Source organism: Agelaius phoeniceus, chromosome 1, assembly GCF_051311805.1.
Source record: "Agelaius phoeniceus isolate bAgePho1 chromosome 1, bAgePho1.hap1, whole genome shotgun sequence".
Taxonomy (NCBI): domain Eukaryota; kingdom Metazoa; phylum Chordata; class Aves; order Passeriformes; family Icteridae; genus Agelaius; species Agelaius phoeniceus.
In genome coordinates, this window is record NC_135265.1 from 114,119,813 (window position 1) to 114,138,991 (window position 19,179).

At 34.0% G+C, this 19,179-nt stretch overlaps 1 protein-coding gene across 3 annotated transcripts in view; it reads right to left on the reverse strand.

The window, feature by feature from the left end:
- Nucleotides 1-3,744: 3,744 nt before the first annotated feature.
- RB1CC1 (RB1 inducible coiled-coil 1) overlaps nucleotides 3,745-19,179 on the reverse strand; it is a 65,867-nt gene continuing 50,432 nt past the window's right edge. For 2 of the 3 annotated variants that reach the window (XM_054649834.2, XM_054649856.2), the window contains 9 exons: nucleotides 17,026-17,185; nucleotides 14,666-14,774; nucleotides 14,309-14,549; nucleotides 12,674-12,725; nucleotides 11,577-11,624; nucleotides 8,537-8,595; nucleotides 6,658-6,794; nucleotides 5,054-5,124; nucleotides 3,745-4,712 (listed from right to left, as the gene is read on the reverse strand). In XM_054649834.2, the coding sequence (XP_054505809.2) occupies nucleotides 4,635-4,712; nucleotides 5,054-5,124; nucleotides 6,658-6,794; nucleotides 8,537-8,595; nucleotides 11,577-11,624; nucleotides 12,674-12,725; nucleotides 14,309-14,549; nucleotides 14,666-14,774; nucleotides 17,026-17,185 (955 nt within the window). In that variant the 3' untranslated portion in view covers nucleotides 3,745-4,634. The remainder of the gene's footprint in view (nucleotides 4,713-5,053; nucleotides 5,125-6,657; nucleotides 6,795-8,536; nucleotides 8,596-11,576; nucleotides 11,625-12,673; nucleotides 12,726-14,308; nucleotides 14,550-14,665; nucleotides 14,775-17,025; nucleotides 17,186-19,179) is intronic. The other variant, XM_054649846.2, reaches the window with a different exon arrangement.

Below are 19,179 nucleotides of genomic sequence, written 5' to 3' on the forward strand. Positions count from 1 at the left end.
AGTGCTGTTTTAGGAAAAAAATCTACTTACTAAATGATTTTGCCTAAAAAGTCAAACCCACAGTGACTTTAAGTCCAAAGAAGCAAAAGTCAGGAAAAGGAAAGCAAGGATGCCAGCCATGATTAATTTCAGAAAATTGAGCCAGAAATAAGGGAGAATTTAAAAATTACTCAAATTACAATAGCAGTTTCAATACAGGCTTCAAAACAAAGGACTAAATTGAATGTTGAAAACATGAAATTGCCACATCAGTTGCAAACTGAAGACCCTTATTAAAAACATCACAGGATCCCAGCCCCAGCAGAGAGTTGGGCAAGACAACCTCAGGAGGTTCCTTACAACCTCAACTGTTCTCTAAATCTGATGCTGCTTGAGAGCACCAACATTGAACTCAGTTCTTAGCCAGTATTGGGAGTATTCGAAGTCTGGGGACTAGACTTTCCCATGCTCCTCAGTATTTTATGTGGATGTTGTTAATATGAGAGAGTGTTAATAGAGTGAGTGCTAAAGGAAGTAACTGTTTAGCCTTTCCCATTTATCATCACTGCTTCAGGACTGCAGAATGGCTGCAAAGTGAGATAAAGAAATCAGCGACCTTAAAATGCAGCACTGAGATAGATCACTGAAGTTTAAAAGGGTTGAGAAGGAAAAGGAGCTCTTATATAGAGAATGCTCTATTTCTGAATTATTAATTTGGCACTAAGCAATAATTGCCTGCACTTATTAATTTAAAAATTTATTAATTAATAACAATTATAATATTAACTATAATAATAAACAATACTATAATTAAAATAATAATTAAATGAAAATTTATTAATTAAAAAATATAGGAACAAAACAGCACTCCAAAGTACTAATCAATTTTTGCCGTAGCTGCTCACAGCCAATCTGCCTTCTAGCTAAACTCCACAAAATAAGGCAGCAATATAGGTCACAAAGAAAACTAGTGCTGCAAAAAGGCACAGAATAATTTTGCAGAGGGTAGACTTCCCAGTTCTGCTATACAACATAGGTAACTTAGGGAAAAGTGTGTACTTCAGTGTAAAAATGGTCCTACTCAGACCATCTTAAGATTCAAATGCAACACAGCTGAATTCTAAACAGCACAAGCTCCTGACAGGAGACTGACTGCAGAGCAGTGCAAAAACTAATAGGCTTCTCAGAGTATTCAAATGGATATAGCTTTCCAAGAACACTGGAAAAAATCCCTTTTAAATTATCACATCCCTTCTGTGTTAAGTCTGCAGGACAGCATTTGCTTTCAATCAACTTTTTCTACCATTCATTTTCCCTTCTGCAGTTCAGAGAAATAAATTTCCTCTCTCTAAAGCCAGACTTTGGAATAAACATGTATTAGCAGTAGCACAAGAGGCTTTTATTTTTGGTATTTGCTATGTTTCCAACATACTGCTCCACAAAAGAATTAGGGAAATTTGAGATCATCAAATTTATCCTCCAACTCCTCCCCCACCCCCCTTCTGACCATGCTCCTCATCCAAATCATATAGCTAAATACAAATTTTTATTATGGTGCAAGATGAAGCACATAGGTGGTACATAACAAACATACTTTCAAGAACTAGTAAGGCTGTGACATACAAAAATATGTAAACTACATTTTTCTCAATGACTGTTCAGAATCATTACTGAATAAGTTGGGAGTTTGTTTGACAGAATTTCCATTTTGAATATACATAAAGATTATAAAATGAAACACATGACAAATATTCCTAAAACCCAAAGGCACTGCTGTTTATTTATATTTTTAAAATATTATGTCATGTAACAATAACAGATACATCCTGGCATTCTATTAAGTGGCAGATATCAGCAGGGAAGAAGTTTTTCTTCCCTCATAGTTTGCATTACAGCAATTTATTTTAATCAATTTATTTAGGTGCTTCCCAAGTTCACTTTCATATATTGTTCATGTGTTTCTGAGTTATATAAACCTCAGTCATGTCTTTTTATCTTAAACTAGAAATCAAGCCAAGTTTCACAGTATCATAAATCATTGCTGCTACTGTCCATATATAAGCTTAAAAGTATGTATTTTCAATCTAGGCAACAGTAAAACAAGAGTTGAAAGTTTAGATGTTTTCAGAGACAAAGATAAGGAATTTGAGGGTTTTTTTTATTTTTTGGCGAGGAAGTCAATTCTCAGCATGAATTCTGTACTCACCTCACTTCAGCACTCAGGGCACCATCTCAGAGCCTACAACAAATAAACTTCATGGTATGTCATCAACACAAAGCAGAAAAACACACAAACCTTAGTGATTAATGATTCACAGTGTAAGAAAAAAGGTGTATTTTTGTATGCCCTAAAAGGAGGAGTGCCCCTTGTAGGTACTCTGTCATGTAGGGCCATCATCAAATTAGCAGTTTTATCCATCTTGGAAGAACTTGATTGACAACACATCCTTTCCTCCATGGAGAAAATTCCAGGCAACATTTCACGTATCTTTGAAGTAGATTATTCAATAACAAGAGTGGGGTCCTATGTTACAGCACTGGATTGCCCCTTGCTACACAGATTCATTGCTGGTACTCAATAACTGCCCTCCCAGAAATGGAAGGAGATTCAGTGCCTCTTAGCAAAGCCTGATGGCTTCCAACTAATCCCTGCAAGACTTACAATATTCACAGCAGTAGTATCTGAGGCTCGGAAAGTTTTTTCAATGGGTAAAAGACATCAAGGCTTCTAAACATTTGGCATATTAAAAGAAATGAGTTATACTATGTGTGCAACTTCTTAAACCACTTGTGACTAAGTTGACTTAAGGAACAAGACCGCACCAAATTGCAGACAGAACTGTATTCCCATTTAGCTGAAGGTGAAAAATTCAATGATTAAAAAAAAAACATTGCATCATGGGTTGTTTCTCTGCATTAGACCTGTCCTATAGATCTATATTATTTACATGTTTGACACTGGGCAGTACTCAACTATGGTAATACTTTTCTTGAAGAACAAGGTACATTAGAAAACTAATTTTAAAAAGTCAGTACATCAACTAGTAAATTTAACAACCAGGTAAGAAGGCAACTTGACGAAATGACATTCTGTTTTCCACAAATCAATTATCTTAGATTTATTTAATCAAAGATATGATACAGTTACAAGCCCATGCATTTCATAAAAATCTGAACTTAAAATTTTTATGGAACAAAATTTTAAATAAAGCATATACAGATGTTTCTGGGTATTCAACTGGACTGGTTAGTCTAGAGAAATACTATTTGAAACATATGAGCAGAAGCATTGAGATTTTCATGTGATCGTTTCTTTTTCTCTTCCTCTTCCACTCCACACCTGAAGATAAATCACAGCTGAGTAACTCTATGGATTGAATCCTAGGCATAAGCTCATAGCTGAACTCATAAATTCACTTCCCATTGGTTACATATTTATGGTACATCCCTTTTAGACTGTTATTAAAAATAAAATAAATAAGGCTACATTTTAAAAATGTAGGCAGTATAACTACTAAAAAATGTCATTTATGCATTTAATATGCTGACAAAAATTAAAATTTCTGTCTACTTAAATTCATTTTTATGATTACAAGGTAATTCTTGTAATTCCCAAATGCTTTTGAAAATTGCTACCTCTCATAGAAAATTTGGGTATTTCTATGTAATGAAACAGCTGGAGAAATCATAGAGAAGATGCAAGAGATTAGCATGAAATAAATATTAGAGATAGTATTTAAAAGGCACACAAATACTTCAAACACATACAGTTTCAAATCTTTATTGTTTTAAAATTCTACATGTCTTTTACAATTACAATAATTTGTTACTTAAATGACTCTTGTATGGTTAATGTACAATGAGTTTTTTCCTGAAACTCAACCATGAAATACAATTTCATCAATATGATTTTTCTAAATAGATTAATACAAGACTTCTGTTTTGTTGGGAAGAACAAGTGCTTCACCTTGAATAAATAGCACAGGTGTCTTCCCTTCAGAATCTGTGTGATCAATCCATCGAAAGTGCTTTTGAAGATTGCAGATCTAACTGTGACTGATTTTCAAAATCAGTCCATCAAATTACAAGGGTTTTTTAACATTAAAGAGCATTTTCATGTAATGAAACAAGCTGCAGTAGTTATTTTTATTCATCTACTGAGGCAAACTCATGTTGAAGAAAAATTATATGATTATCTGCATGCAATGAACACCCTCTTTAAATAGTTGATGAATTTTACACATATAAAGAATCTGTTAAAGAGTGCAAGTACTTTGATAATGATTTCACAAAAGGACATATGCTGGTAATAATGGTAACTAACATTTAACATCTAAATACAAGCTAATGTATATTTAACAGGCAATTAACATGGCAAACAAACCATGTTTCATGTGGTTGCCCTTAGAGAAAATGAACTCATTTGGTCCACACTCTTAAAGTTATCTGGGTAAAAAAATTGAAGCAGTTAGGGCCAGAGTTTTTGATGAATTTCTAAAATGTCACCTGTTAAAAAGTAAAAGCAGTACATCAATGACGTATCTTGTCACATGACCTCAGTATAAAAAACATGGCCTGGTATTTGGAGCGATGAATGAGCACTGAAGGACAAGTCAAAAAAGAATGGAGACAGAATGAACTAAAACTTGGTTGTGTTATACTTTCTTGTTCCATGGTACTGCTTTCACTCTGTAGAATTTTGTACCCAAAGGAACTTTGAATCTGTTTTGTGCCTACAAAAAAAGAATAAAAAATTAAATGTGGAATTATTTTACTGATTTTTGTGCTTTTAAGCTGAAACTGATTCCCACTACTCAGTATTCAGGAGACCCTTAGGAGTCTGGCAGGGCTCTGGACAGTGTGGATGCAATTACCCAACCCACTGCTCGCTCAACTCTTCTGGTTCCCCTACTCTTGCTATTCACTGACTCAAAAGAAAAGCAGGAATAGCAGAACTTAGGACAATTTTCACCTAACTTCTTATGCAGAGAGAATTTGTCATAACTGTTAAAAATACTAAAATATACTTTTTTCTCTATTAATCACAGATGACTTCCCATTACTATTTTCTTACCTTTTTTGCCTGGCAATACTCCTTTTCCATCACTTTTCCTAGCACCCACGGTCTCCTAGATGCACCCGATGCTAAAGAGAAAATGTTTTTAATATTTTGGATAAGCAACTACAGGTACCAGGATATTACATTATATTTTCATTAAAAGCAGATTTTTTTAAACAGTTTAAATAAACAAACATTAAGTAAGATCAGATTTAAGTGCAACATTTTGGTGGCCCTTAGAAGAGTAACTTGAGTACCTAAGGCCAACACCAATTTTAACCTATCACAAATACAACTAGTGTTCTGAATTTCACTTTCCCCACTTCTCTGATGCAGGGGTAGAATCAAGACATAGTTTCCTGAAGCAGCGAGACAGAGACAAATGGGTCCCTCAGGCAGTTGTTAAGTCTTGATATTTGTTTTATCTGCAGTTTTCTTAGATTTGTGATTAACTCTATTCAGCAATTGGTAAGGACCAGAGCAAGCCAAATCCATTTGAAAACAGTGAATTAAGTACTCACAGTAACATACAAACTGACATGGCTTTTATCTTATGTATGTCAAAAACCAGTAAGAAACGTCTACCATATTTCACAAAGCTATGTATGCACTACTAATGCCATAGGTCAGAATATTTTACATCTGGAAGTAAGACAGGCATTTTCCCCTCAGGTTTCACAGATGACACATGGCACAGATCCTTCAGCAGACTCACAATCCAGTTAGGGCTTAGTGGTCTTCTGGACAATACACAGTTATTCAAGATCTATCATCTTTCATCATAACTGCATCTACAGTGAGTCTGCTCAGGGAAATTATTTGACACCTGACATGCAATAACACAGAAACTTTCACTGATAAGTTAGAATTAATACAAATTTTCTTTTGATGCATATTCTAAGATGTTTTTACAAAGTTGGCAGCACAGGTGGGTTTGCAAAAAACCACGATTGTTTAAAGACATTTCCTTCAATCCACTTCATGTAGAGCCCATGATTTAGTGCAAAGCATTGTTATTTTTCCTCATTTAAAAAGATTTCAATTTAAAAAGATTTCAATGCTAAGTTTAGATAGCTGCCAAAAAACAGCCAACAAAAAGCCTTGAAAATTATGGGATAAAAAAAAGTAAATGTGTCATCAATTTGAACATAAAGAAATACTGGAAGTCTTCTCTGAAAATATTATAATAAATACCATTTTAATTTGGTAATATGAGCAAAAATATTGCTTGCAAACTCCCATATACTATTGTCTACATTTTTTTATTTATTATTTATGCTGAGTAGTTAAAGCAGCCCGATGGGAATGTTAACATACTCTGTGTGTGTATCAAATAGGCATATTCTCCCTCTTTTTTTTTTTTTCCCACAGCTTACTTTGAAGATGCAGATATTTTTTCCCAGTTTTCCAAGATATTAACATCTATATAAATTTTTAATTAAAAACGTTCTGCTTTGAAAAATATTTTGCACCAGAACAAGTAGCAAAAGCTACAAAGATAGCTGACAACTCCTACATTATTCTTGTATTTATCATATGCACATAAAAATCACTTAGTGTTAGAAAGTTAAGATTGTCAGTTGCAAGAGGAGATAATTAGAAAAAAATCTGACACTTACCACACTCACCTGGTTTGAGATCCAGTGCAGCAAGGGACTCTGAGTGCAAGAAATACAAGGTTGGACTAACAGTAAACAACACGTAGTTGTCATGCCTTTCATCCAAGATTATGAGTACCAAATCGCCAACCTGAAAACTAGGGGAAAAAAGAAAATCACAGAACTTAACTAAACAAAAAGCACAGAAGCTTAAAGCTACATTAATTACACTACATTTTTCCCCCATGTATTGCATGAGACAGACTAGGTTGAAGAGCAGCAGGCATTTCCATGTGCTATGCCAACTCATATACATTTCCTATTTTCTGAGGACAACAAAAGCAGGCTACCTTTAAAAAATGTTTTTGAAATGTTCTACACCCATTGGTTCAGATTGTTTTTCTCAAAAGAACTTTCATTTTTTCTTTAATACCTAACTAAATGCTAGTGTTTCAATTTTCTATTATTTTTATTCACTTGTACTTAAAGTAGCCATCACTGTAGTGGTGTTTACAAACATTTCTTTGTTGTTTTAAACTGAAACAAAATTGAACACAGAAAAATACAGCAAGAACATTTATGCAGCTTCCAATCTTAAAATTTTAAGCACACAAAACAAGTAAGGGATGAAGTGTTTATCTTTGATCAAATGATAAAAAGCCAAAGAAACACTGTGACAACTGTATATAAAACATTTTAAAATTCTGCTTTTCTGATACCAGGGTAATACAAAAAACCAAGTTCTCATGTGAAGTTTTAATTACAGAATTCAGAGAGCAACTTCTGTCTCCAAACTTCTTGTTCCACAGTGTAAAGTACTGCGAATAAATTATTTACCCATTAATGAAATGAAATCTAAATTAGTGACAAATTAAGCATTAGATCACAAGGGAGCTCTAGGAATAAATATTACTACTCCTCTGGGGATGAGGGAGGAAGTGCAAAAAAAGTGAAAAACTTCTCCATAGAAGGAGACTACAGATACACAGACAATCAATTGAGTAAATCTAGAGAAATTTAGGTCATCATCTTTAAAATTCATTTTTGGATTAAATAAACAATACTCCAAACTTTTCTGCCTAGACTTACTATGAAGACAGGCTATATTGACTTAAAAACATCTCTACTGGACAGATGAATTCTTCTTTCATACCATTTTCCTCCTCAAAAACAACCAAGACACTTGGGACAATTTTCAGATGCTACAGAGAAAACAAAATTATTCTTCACATCCTGATCTTGTTACAGCAAAAATTAAAACTGGTGTAATTCAGAAAACATTAATAGAAAAATCTGTGCAGGTTTTCTCTTTCTCCAAAGATTTTTTTTTACTATTCTAGTAATATATAAGACTAATTAATTGAAAGTTGTCTGTAGCTTTTACATTTTTCAAGAACACTTCTTTTTCCAGCAACAATTCTAAATGCAGCTGCTAACAGATTGATAATACTTAACAAAATGTTTCAGTTATTTTATTCCATTCAGTTTGAGTAAGACAAGAACTTGGAAGACTTCAGGAAGGTAAGATTTCTCTTGAAATATAATACAGCACTATGCATATTCAGGATGAACAGATTTCCTTTTTCTTAGACTTCAAGGTTACAAGTAAACAAAAAAGTAATCTAAAAAAAGCCTCAGAGAATTCTAGAAATCCTACAAAGTACGGAATTGAAGAAAGTCACTGACAGAGAATTCAAAAAGGCATTTCATTGTTTATAAAAAGGTTTTATAAAATTTGATTTATGCTCAACTGGAACTGTTCAATAGCTGATGGCTAAATTATAGTGATCTATGCAACCTTTCACCACAGAGCAAGAACAGCAGAATTATAACATTAACTATACACTTATTTTATTGCAAGCATATCCATCTGTTTATATGAAAATTAACATGTACTTACTCTCTAATTGCTATTTTTTCAGAATGTCTTGAGGATACTGATGACATGCTTTGGGACATCTATAAAAAGAGAAAAAGCTGTAAAGTACTGGCAAGCTATGATGAAATGTACACTGCAGGTAAGAGTATGGCAAGATGATTTTTCATTGATTTCAAAGAGTGCCTAGTCTTGCAGATTTTATACTCACTCAGAAAACCCACCATACTTTTGTGATCCTGTTCTATAGTGGGTTTGGTTGTTTCTGGTTCAGTTTTGGTTTTTATTATTGTACTTTTTTTTTAATGGCTACCTTTGATTATAAATGTTCCTGCATAACTAACTTCTCCTTCATTATTTAAAACTTGGAAGAGCTTTTCATATCAGTGCCAGTGAAGATTTACTCTGAGCATACACAAGACCTATGATAAAACTGTCCATTCTAACAGAGAAGTCACGGGTACCAGAAAAGGCTGATGGCAGAACACTAGAGATTAAACATGTTTATTGCAATTAAACTCTACATGTTGAGCTCAAGAGAGTCTCTCAGTTTTTCAACAGTCACAAAATCTCAAGTTTATTGTAATCAACAGGGCAGCACTCCCTGGAACAAAACTGGAGTCGGATTTACTAAGACCAAACAAAAGTTCAATTCTGTAATGTCTTGGGCATAAGAATTAGCTCCTATATCTACATTTGCTTTTAATTCTGTTTAAATTAATAAAACACTGGCACATGTAACAACTTCAATAGGACAAACTAGACCTAAAAATAAACATAAGTGCACACAAAGTTTCTACAAGGACTGTGATAAGAAATGACAATGGGTAATTAATGCTACTTCTATCTCCAAAGGAACACCTATCCCCTGGGCAGGCAAGTAGCTGGGGAAGCTGTTCAGACATAAATGTATCAGTTCCAGTACCCTCTGGTAACCTCCTTACAACAGACAATTCATAATTGCTCCACAGAAACTCTGACTAGAGGTCCTGCAGTTTTTCCATCCATTCCTACTTCCTGGACCATTTATACATGCTATTCAAATCTAGATTGCTCACACTTGAAGTTCAGCATGTGATTTTTCAGCTGTAACTCAGATATTGTTCCCTACAGAGAATTTCCTTCCTATTGTCAGTCTTGCCCCCTGCCTTCCCCAGAGGCAGTACCAGCCTGTTTTTGTATGAGCCTGAAACCTATCCACAGCTCATTTTCTTCATTTCTTCAAAGAATGGGTCCAAATTGAATGCAGTGCATCACAGAATGCTCTCAAATTTTGATGACACTTTCAGCAGTTTTCTTTACAGGATCCAACTTCAGAATTTTGTTTTTAATTTTTATTTTTTATTATTTAAAAATTTTTTTAGAGGCTACCTTTCTTTCTTGAAAAAGTCACAGCTAGCATAAAATTTGTCAAATTTGTTTAGACTGTTTACAGAAGAGTTTGAGAGCTCTCCTCAGATATACAGACCAGATATTTTCTTGTTATATTTTCAAACTGGAATAAGTGTTAAATGAAAACACAAAATAGCTTGATTTCTGTAGTTTTCCTTAACTTCTAACTTCAAGAAAAACAGAACAAACTAGAACGCGGAGAATAATTACATTAAAACCTAGTAAGGAATATTTTATTAACACAATCGTAATAGCCTTTATACAGAAAAAATTGTTCCGTTTCTCAATAACTCATTTACTATAACAAAAATCCTGTAATAACATTCCATGTATTAAAATGAGCTTGTAGAAGTAACCCACAAGTTCTTCTGCAAAAGCCAATGACCTATGAAGATTTTCTTTTTCACACATAATGCCTTCTGAGCTCCTTATCCGAAGTACCTCAATAGAAATAAACACGGGTATTGAAGTGTTGATGTATACCTCAATTTTAGAAGGGCATTTAAAAGGAGGGGGAGAGGGAAAGAAGGATGAAGAGATAAATGATAAAAACTCACGATGTAAAAATTCACTTTATAAGTAAGGAATTGAAAAGCTATGAAGTTCCATTTAGAAATCAAATTTGAATTGCTTTAGAGACCAAAGAACCACCAATTTCTCCTACATGGCTTTGTATTAATCATAACAAGAATAATCCTCTATTTGTCTCATACACAGTGTTTCTTCCATTTTATTTTACTCTAATATGACAAGAGATCAAGGGTTTGATTCAGGAAATCTACAGAGAGGTTTACACAACTGTCTGGGTGTATTTTGAGTTTTTATTGTAAAAATTACACTTAAATAAATTCTGTGTATTTCACTGACATTCTGAATTAAAAATAATCCTTGAAAAATTATACTTTTAGATGCCTTGCAATCTTTCCCTACACCTGGTATGAAGTCTAACTTCTCACTACAGAGGTACCAGTTCCTACCAAACTTTTAGGTATCACCTATCAGTTAAAGAAAGTGTGATCTCCATGGCCAGTCCAACCAAAGGATGTGCCTGTTTCCTATACACATAGGAATTTTTTAAGACTTAAAATTGAGACCTGCTAGCACAGATAAAGTGGGAATAAATAAAAGGAGAAGAATTAATATTACAGGAATCAAGGGCACTCTGTCACTAAATTATTTTTCCTTCCATAGGCATTTACTGTAGCATTTCACATGGTGGCTGCCTGCCACCAGCTAATAGGCAGAATTACAGTTTCACACCTTACTAAGGTGGCAGGTGCAGTTTTCCCAAAACAATCTGTAAGTTATTGTTAACACTCCCAATTATGCTTAAAGTGTAGGCATATTTGTACTCATGTAAACTGGCCTTCAATCTACTGCTGCTGAAAACTGAGTCACAGTGCCCTGGAAATTATCACCCCATTACCCCAACTCTGGATGGTCTGTGTTCTTTGGGAAGAAGTCACTTTTCAGTCCTGTGAATCTTTTTCCATGAGAAGACTAAGCTCATGTAACCTCTGGAAGGTTATCAGGTTCCCTATTCACCACTTGCTTTAATACTTTAAATATTTTTAAATAAATAAAAAAAATCTTAGATATTAACAAACTTAACATTTTTAAGCTTTTCTTACTTTTTCATGAGGCTTAAAAAATGGATTGCACAAATACTTACCAATCTTTGATTTAATCTCTTATTTTCCTCTTCTTTCAACTGCAAAGTCTAAAAGAAAATCTTAATCTGATTAACTGGATATTATACTTCATACAGTACAAATTTTTTTTTTAAAGTTCTAATACGACTAGAGCCCAACTACTTGTACAATACTACATCCTTCAGTTCTAAAACAATTATCAAAGCATCTTTTGAACAAAGACATGCAAAAAACCCCTTGAATTCTAGAAATTATCCTAGTGCTACAAACCCCCATGCTAAGATTGTACCTGCATAGTCATACTTCTCTTTCAGTTAGAAAAACACGTAAATGATAGAACAGCAAAAGAAATCTAATATATTATTATGTTATAGCTTCTACCCATGAAAAATCCTTTGCAATCAAATGACATAAAAAAGCATGTATGTGCTCATAGTCAGAAACATCCAGGCAGTTGCTTCATACAGAGTCACAATCCATTAACAGAAAGCATTCCTGTTCTTTATTTGGTCCCAGATTTCAGTCCAAGTGATCCTAAAAAGTTGGAAGCTAATGATACCTTTTTTTTTTAAAAAAAAGGTCAACTTCAAAGACAACTGAGATGAAATTAGATATGACTGGCCAGTTAAAAATTACTAGAATCTGAAATACTCCAGCGTAACTACTAGAGGTTAATCTCACATTTTACCAAGAATACAGTCTATGAGGAAAAAATACCCATTTTTATGAGAAAGTGGCAAATCAATCTTAAATCCTGTTCAGCTGTTTTGTATTTCTTAATTAGAAAAAGAATTTGTAACTTTTTTCCCTATATAAATTCTCTGTATCAATGATCTGTCACTCCTAAAAAGAGTGACAGATCAGTTACTTGTACTAAAACCCAGATGAACCTAACAAGGATAGGCCAAGAGTAATGTTTTAGTAGTTATCTTAAATTACTTCAGTGAATTACAGTGATCCAAAAGTACAATAAAAACGATTCCCTGAAATCATATTTATAATCCTTGCAGACACTATGATGCATCAGAGCATATAACTGACCACAGCACTTCACATGTACATACTTTTAAGTACTTAGTTGTAAGTACATAACCTGACAAACAAACAATCTACTCACTCTTTCTAGCAACATTATCCTCTGCTTTTCTTCAGACATATGAACATTTTCACTAAAAAAGAAAGAAAATGGAGAGATTAAAAACTAACCTTTTTTTAGTAATCAAAAATTGTCTTTTCCACACTCACCTGTTATCTTCACTTAGTGAGGAGTGTTATACATTTGCTAGCACAGAAGAAACCGCATAGAAAGACATTTAGGAATCAGCATCGATATTTCTAGATGGGGTTTTGGAGTTTTTTTTTCCTTTTCTTTAAACCAAAGAGGTTCTTTGTTGCAACAAGCCAGTGAATTTTCAGCCATTGACTAGTTTATCAAGCTGTATCAGGGCATGTCTTGGTATTTTGCATTGTTTTCAAGACACCAGGATGAAAGATACAGCCCCCACGCTTTGACAGTTAACCCCCGATATTGCAATTCAGCTCTATCATGTCCTATTTTCCTGGTATGTAGCTCAAAAGCTACTGGGGAGTATTCTGAAATGCCCTGGTACTCTCTGGTAGAGACACCAATGTGAACTTGCTACTTGCTGCCTTTCATATGTGGTATAAACTGAGTACTGGAGCATGATAAAATAAATGCTAACATCCCAAGTAATTGCTTAAGAACATAAACAGTAATTCCTAAAACAGTTATAATGTACTTTAAAAGCAGTTTAAATAGGGAAGAAACAATGATTTTCTAGTCCAAACTGATTTGGTTGAGAAAACAGACAAGTTTTGGGATGGAACATGCTATAAATCCAATCAAAATTATCAGAAAACTAACAGATTATAAATAAACCATACTTTTCATAACTTCATTTCAGTTAAAAGGCTGTTTAGCTCTCATGTAATAGGAAGCAGTCAACAGAAACCTGTGAAAGTTTCTGTCTAATCATACCTTGGGTCATAATTTTTTTGTTCACAAGCTCACCTTAAATTTTTTTTTGTACATCTGTTTTGAGAGTGCAGGGCTAGAATGATTACTATAAGAAACAGCTCTTTTTTTAAAGATGGGGTACTTCCTGGTTTTATTATCAGTGCAAGTTTAACTTGGCAAGGACAAGTTTTCATCTTTATTTCTACAAAGCCATTAAGCGCTCTGGGTATGTGATTCTGGGTTAGGCAGCATTGGTTGTGATGCACACTGACTAAAGTCAATGTAAGTACATCTAACTATTTTGGTCTTGTCCTCTGATAAAAACCTTGCTCCTCTTGTGTGTTTGCCTGTCAGGTTTCTTACTTCTGTGAAAGGTATGGAGGAGAAGCCTGGGGTTCTTTAAAATGCTGGTGGCATGAAAATGAGACACTGTTCAAAAGATATGTTAGTAAAATGCAGCCTCCCAGCTCATTCACCATTACGATTTTCCTTCTGTTTGACTTAAGTTTTGAATACTTAGGTATATTCTTTTACATCAGGATTGTAGGGCCAGGTTTCACCTTGAAGCTGCACACTTGAAAGTCACCAAACCCACACATTCCTAATGATTGTGACACCACAACTGTATGTACATGTATATTTAAAAGAATATTTGCAGGAAGAGCATCAAAGGCAGGAGAGTTAAACATGCTCACCTGTACTTCACACTCCCCATGAGCACACATTTCCAGAACAAGAGCATGCTTTATTTCTACTCTAATGCCCCATACTTACTGCACAGCCATCATACTGGTTTCCATCGTGGAATCCATTCTCCCCTCAGCCCCAAAGTCAGCAACCAATCTCTCTGTGTCTGTGGGCACGTCAGCTGCACAGGCTCCACAAGCTTCTGATGCTACTGCCAAGTAGGTTGATGGAGAAAAATTACTACTTCTCAGTTTACTAACTTCTTCTTCAAGTTTCTTCTTCTCTTCAAGTAAGCGAGCTCTATCTTCAGAAAGTGTTTCAATCAAATCTAGGACAGAAATAAACGGAATTTCTTTTAATTACAGCAGCACTAAGGACCAAAACCAATCTGCAAATAGAACAGTCCTATTAGAAAAGATGAAACTTCTTCAGAACCTTGCTTACCCTTATCTTTTTCTTGCTGTTGTGTAAGCACTTTTAATTTGTCACTAAGATCATTAATTATGTTTTCTTTTTTCATTTTCTCTCTTGCCAGAACAGTGTTAAAGTTGGTCTGAAAACAGAAAGGAAGTATTACTGAAATAAGGAACGTACTGTAAAAATGTAATGCAAAATAGTACAAAAAGACAGCATGCATTTCAGTTTTCTACAATAAAAGAAGAAATCAAAACTTTTTTACTTATTGCTTTGATGAAGAAATAAAATGCCAGTACATTTTATTTTTATGTTTTTCTTTAAAATTTTTTTGTAATTAATTTCATTTTTAACCCTCTCATTCCCTCAAGCCTGATACATACAAGTAGTACAGTAAGAAATAATTTTAAGAAACCATAAGTTGTTGATTTTTCTTTAATATGAATACTTTTTATTCCAGTTAATGTAAATTACTTGAGCATTCTATATTTAAAACAGTTACTTGAAGGGTTCATATTATTAAGATAAAGCTGAACTGCATCCAGATATGTTACATCAAATGAAAAAAAAATACCATTACCAATACACTATATAACTAAATTAAAAATACATTTCAAGTCATGCATTAATTCTTCAGTGAGCAATTAATTATTGCAAAAGATACACAGGAATCCTGGTTAATAGCTTGAATAGGTGAACATAAGAAGTGGCCAGCATAGCCTTCAGTACCAGTCTAACAAATCTTTCCAGTTCTTCAGTCCTTCTACTGATCATTGTGCCCTTTAACTCTTAGGGTGCTGCTGAAGAGACAGACAAAACCTACTAACAACCATCTATTAAAAGGATATTTCAAATTACTTTTAATTCTTCTGTGACTTTGAAGATTCTCTTGATATATGCCTATCAACTCTTAAAATGCAAACTATTTGGTGGGCTACACAACTTACATAGAGCACAGCAGCCTTTGTTATATGTCTGCATAACAAAACTCTGTTATATACATATATATAACAAATATACATATATATAACTTTCTTATATGTCTACATAGCAAAAGCATAAGTGACACCTCTAAGGAAACTTCCCAGAGGAAAAAAAAAACAAAACCCAAAAAAGACAAAGGCAAGACTAAATAGCCAAAATATTCAGTAATCAGCAGAGGCAGCAAAGTAAACTGTCAGCACTGACTGTTACATCCTTTTTCTGGGTTTGGGGTATTTGTTTGCTTTGGTTGGGGTCTTTTTTGGGGTTGTTCATTGTTTGTTGTTTTTTTAAAAATGTTCCAGCTTTCCTTGGAATTTGCTGTCAATGCCTCAGAACCTTCCCTTCCATGCTCTGCTCCAGAAATGAAGAATACTATTAGATAATGAGGAAAATGGAATACTAAGAAATATTGGAAAAATAAATTGAATTATTATCAATCTAGGAAAAAATTTCCTATTAGATTTACTATGTAAGGCTAACTTCAGCATTAATGCTTGCAGCCCAACTGCAGTAAGACCCCTTTCTTTACAGCCATCTGCAACTTTGTGTTCCCTACTCCCTGCATCAAGTGATTCATTGCATTCATTCACCAAGCTGGCTGATCACCACCCTTGTCTCTTTGTCCTTATTTGATCCTACCACAGCTAGAGTAAGGAGAAGTGCTTAAAACAGAAAATCCTTTCTCAGTGTTTAAATGCAACAAAGCTGCAGATAATAGCTGTTACTAACGGATTTAATTTAAGAACTTGAGACTCCTCTACAGAAACTAAGAGGCCCAAGATGTTTTGAAAGGAAAAAATGTGTGGATACAGATGTAAAATAATAATCCAGTGCAATGTGATTTTTCATCAAGATAAGGACTACACGGTGGCTTTAAGTTTATTACATAAAATGCAACATACATTGTTTGAACTTCAAAATACAATATATTTATGCTTTGAACCTCAAAACACCACCTGTCCATGGTAATAAACTTTAAAAGCCAGTGAAATACTAATTGATTCCAGATCAATTAGTATTTCAAATAATTAATTTAGTGTTGTCCACAAATTTTTTAATACCTGGTCTCTTTCTGCAGTTGAAGAAATGACTGAATATAGATTCCAAGCAAAAGAAGTCACAAAAATTGATTCTGGATTGCCAGTTGTTTGGTAATTGGTTTCGCCTTCTGTTTTTTTTTTTCCAGTGGAATTTTTTTGTTTGTTTCTTTGTTGTATTTTTTTTTTCCTTAATGCTTAAATGTTTGACTACATTAACACATAATATCCTGGCTTCAGATAATCACACAAATTTAGGATGTGGATATGTTACAGAGCAAAAGAGAAAACCGTACTCTAACTTCAAAGCAGCAAAAGAACACAACTGTCCTGGGAGTAAAAATAATTTTTAAAAAAAATCAGCTTTACCTGCTGCTCTGCAGTGAGTGATGTTCTGATGTTCTGCATTTCTTCATTTTTTCTTTTCTCTTGTTCTTCAAGTTGCTCTAAGAACTTCATTTTTTCTTCCTGAAGCTTCTCCTGAAGTTCAGCGACTAAGTTTGATTCAGCAGATGATTCAGCAGGAGGACTTAAAAGAAAATGTTTAGGCTTTAAATGTGCAGCATATACCAAGGCCCACAATACATGAAATAAACATACACACAAGAAGTCAGACGTTCATTCTGAGACATTATTTCTGAAGTATTTACAAAATACTATATTACAATTAAACCATTACTAACTTCAAGTTCTACTTTTTAATCAAGAGCATCTCACCAATTCTTACTCAGGCTTTCTCTGTTTTTAGCATAGCATGCTGGCTTTAATTTTGAAGTTTTGTGGTGGGAGAGGACTTTTGTTTATACTTTTAGTAACATAACAGAAAGTCAGGAAAGTAGTAAAAAGAAACTATCAACTTCACAAAGATACTAAGTATGTCAAAATGCAAAACCTTCAGAAATATCACATAAGGAAAATAATTCAGCAGAAATCTGATGCTAAGGAATCCAGATTTGAAACTCAAAACTCTGGATTGCAGAATCTGGAGGACAGCAGTGATGATCATAAAGGAAGGAAACCATCAACAGTCACAAAAGCAGGATAATGACCTTAAATGGCTTTTGAAACAATGTTACATAAGCCAAGTATTTTTCACCACTGATGCAAAAACTAACTACACTCTTCTGTGCTTTGGCTTGAGTTATCAAGAACACCTCTGAAGAACTTTAGAACAGAGAAACCCTGTTGTTGGGCAACAATTGTGAAAAATTGTATTATTTTAAGTTTCTATTATTCATCTGCACCAGAATCATATTTAAACCATATTGATATTACAACTAATCATATTTAAACCCAAAGCTCTTAGCTGAACTAAACCAAAGCAGAAATTGTCTGCCTCTCAGATGGATTGCCTGGACTACTGCTTGCAAATGACAGCCAAGTAAATGATATTGTTGTTCTGCAAAGGATGCTAGCACATTACTAGTGTTTATATCTCATCACTGTACCAGGCAGTAGGTTTATATATTTAATCTGAAAAGCTCTTGTCAACTACAGCAACAATGACAATGGCTAATGGCTTCATTATTTTCAAGATACCAAAAGCACGTATCTTCAGATTGGGGTTTCTTTGCAAGCAAACACTTGCACTGCTCTAAGATGACAAAGAATGTACTTAGTAACACTGCTACTTGTTCTACCACATGGGCATATACTGAATATACAAACTATTATGCAGCAGCTAAGCACTCAAAAAGCCCATAAGAACCTCTAAATAAAAGAGCTCTAAAAGCCAACCCAAGTTCTCAGAGTGGCTAAACAGCCTCTGACATTATAGAAGTCAGAAGTAAAATAAGCAGAGAAAACAAAGTCATGAAACACTCAGGCAAATATTTTTTGTGCCACCAAGTACACATTTTCATGCTTGATTAAATTTCAATTTATTTCTAAATGAAGCCTAGCTAGGAGAGAGAGAGGACATGCACTCTGTAAAGCTCCACTACATATGGTGGTCTGACAGAAGTGGCTGGGCAATACTAAGACTGCAAGATATCAAAGCAGTAATTCCATCTTTAAAGCAGTTGGGATTCCTATTCTACTTTTATCATTCTTTAGAGTATTACAGATATTTTAACTAACCAGAAAACTGTTTCAAAATGCTTAACAACAAGTCATTAAGGATATTGTGGTTTTCTCTACTGTTTTACACTACTACATAGTGCAGAAAGAGTAAATGAAACTACAAATGCCTTGCAGTCTTATTATCCTTCTTAATCAAAATGACTTGATTTTCAGACACACCAAACTATGTTAATTTTTATACTGTGGTAATGCATGGATAGCAAACATTCCTTTGTTGCCTCTTAATATTTATGTTAGTTTTCATGGAAAAACCTAAATTCCTGACACCAGTGCAATACTCAGGTAAAATTTAACAATCTATCTCTCTGTCTGTACCTCCTGAATGGCTTATGTAATATTACTTTTCTGAATGGCTTATGTAACATTAGTCTTGCAGAAAACAACAAACATATTGTCACATGCCAAATAAAAGTTGTTTTCTACCATTACAATTGCTAAACA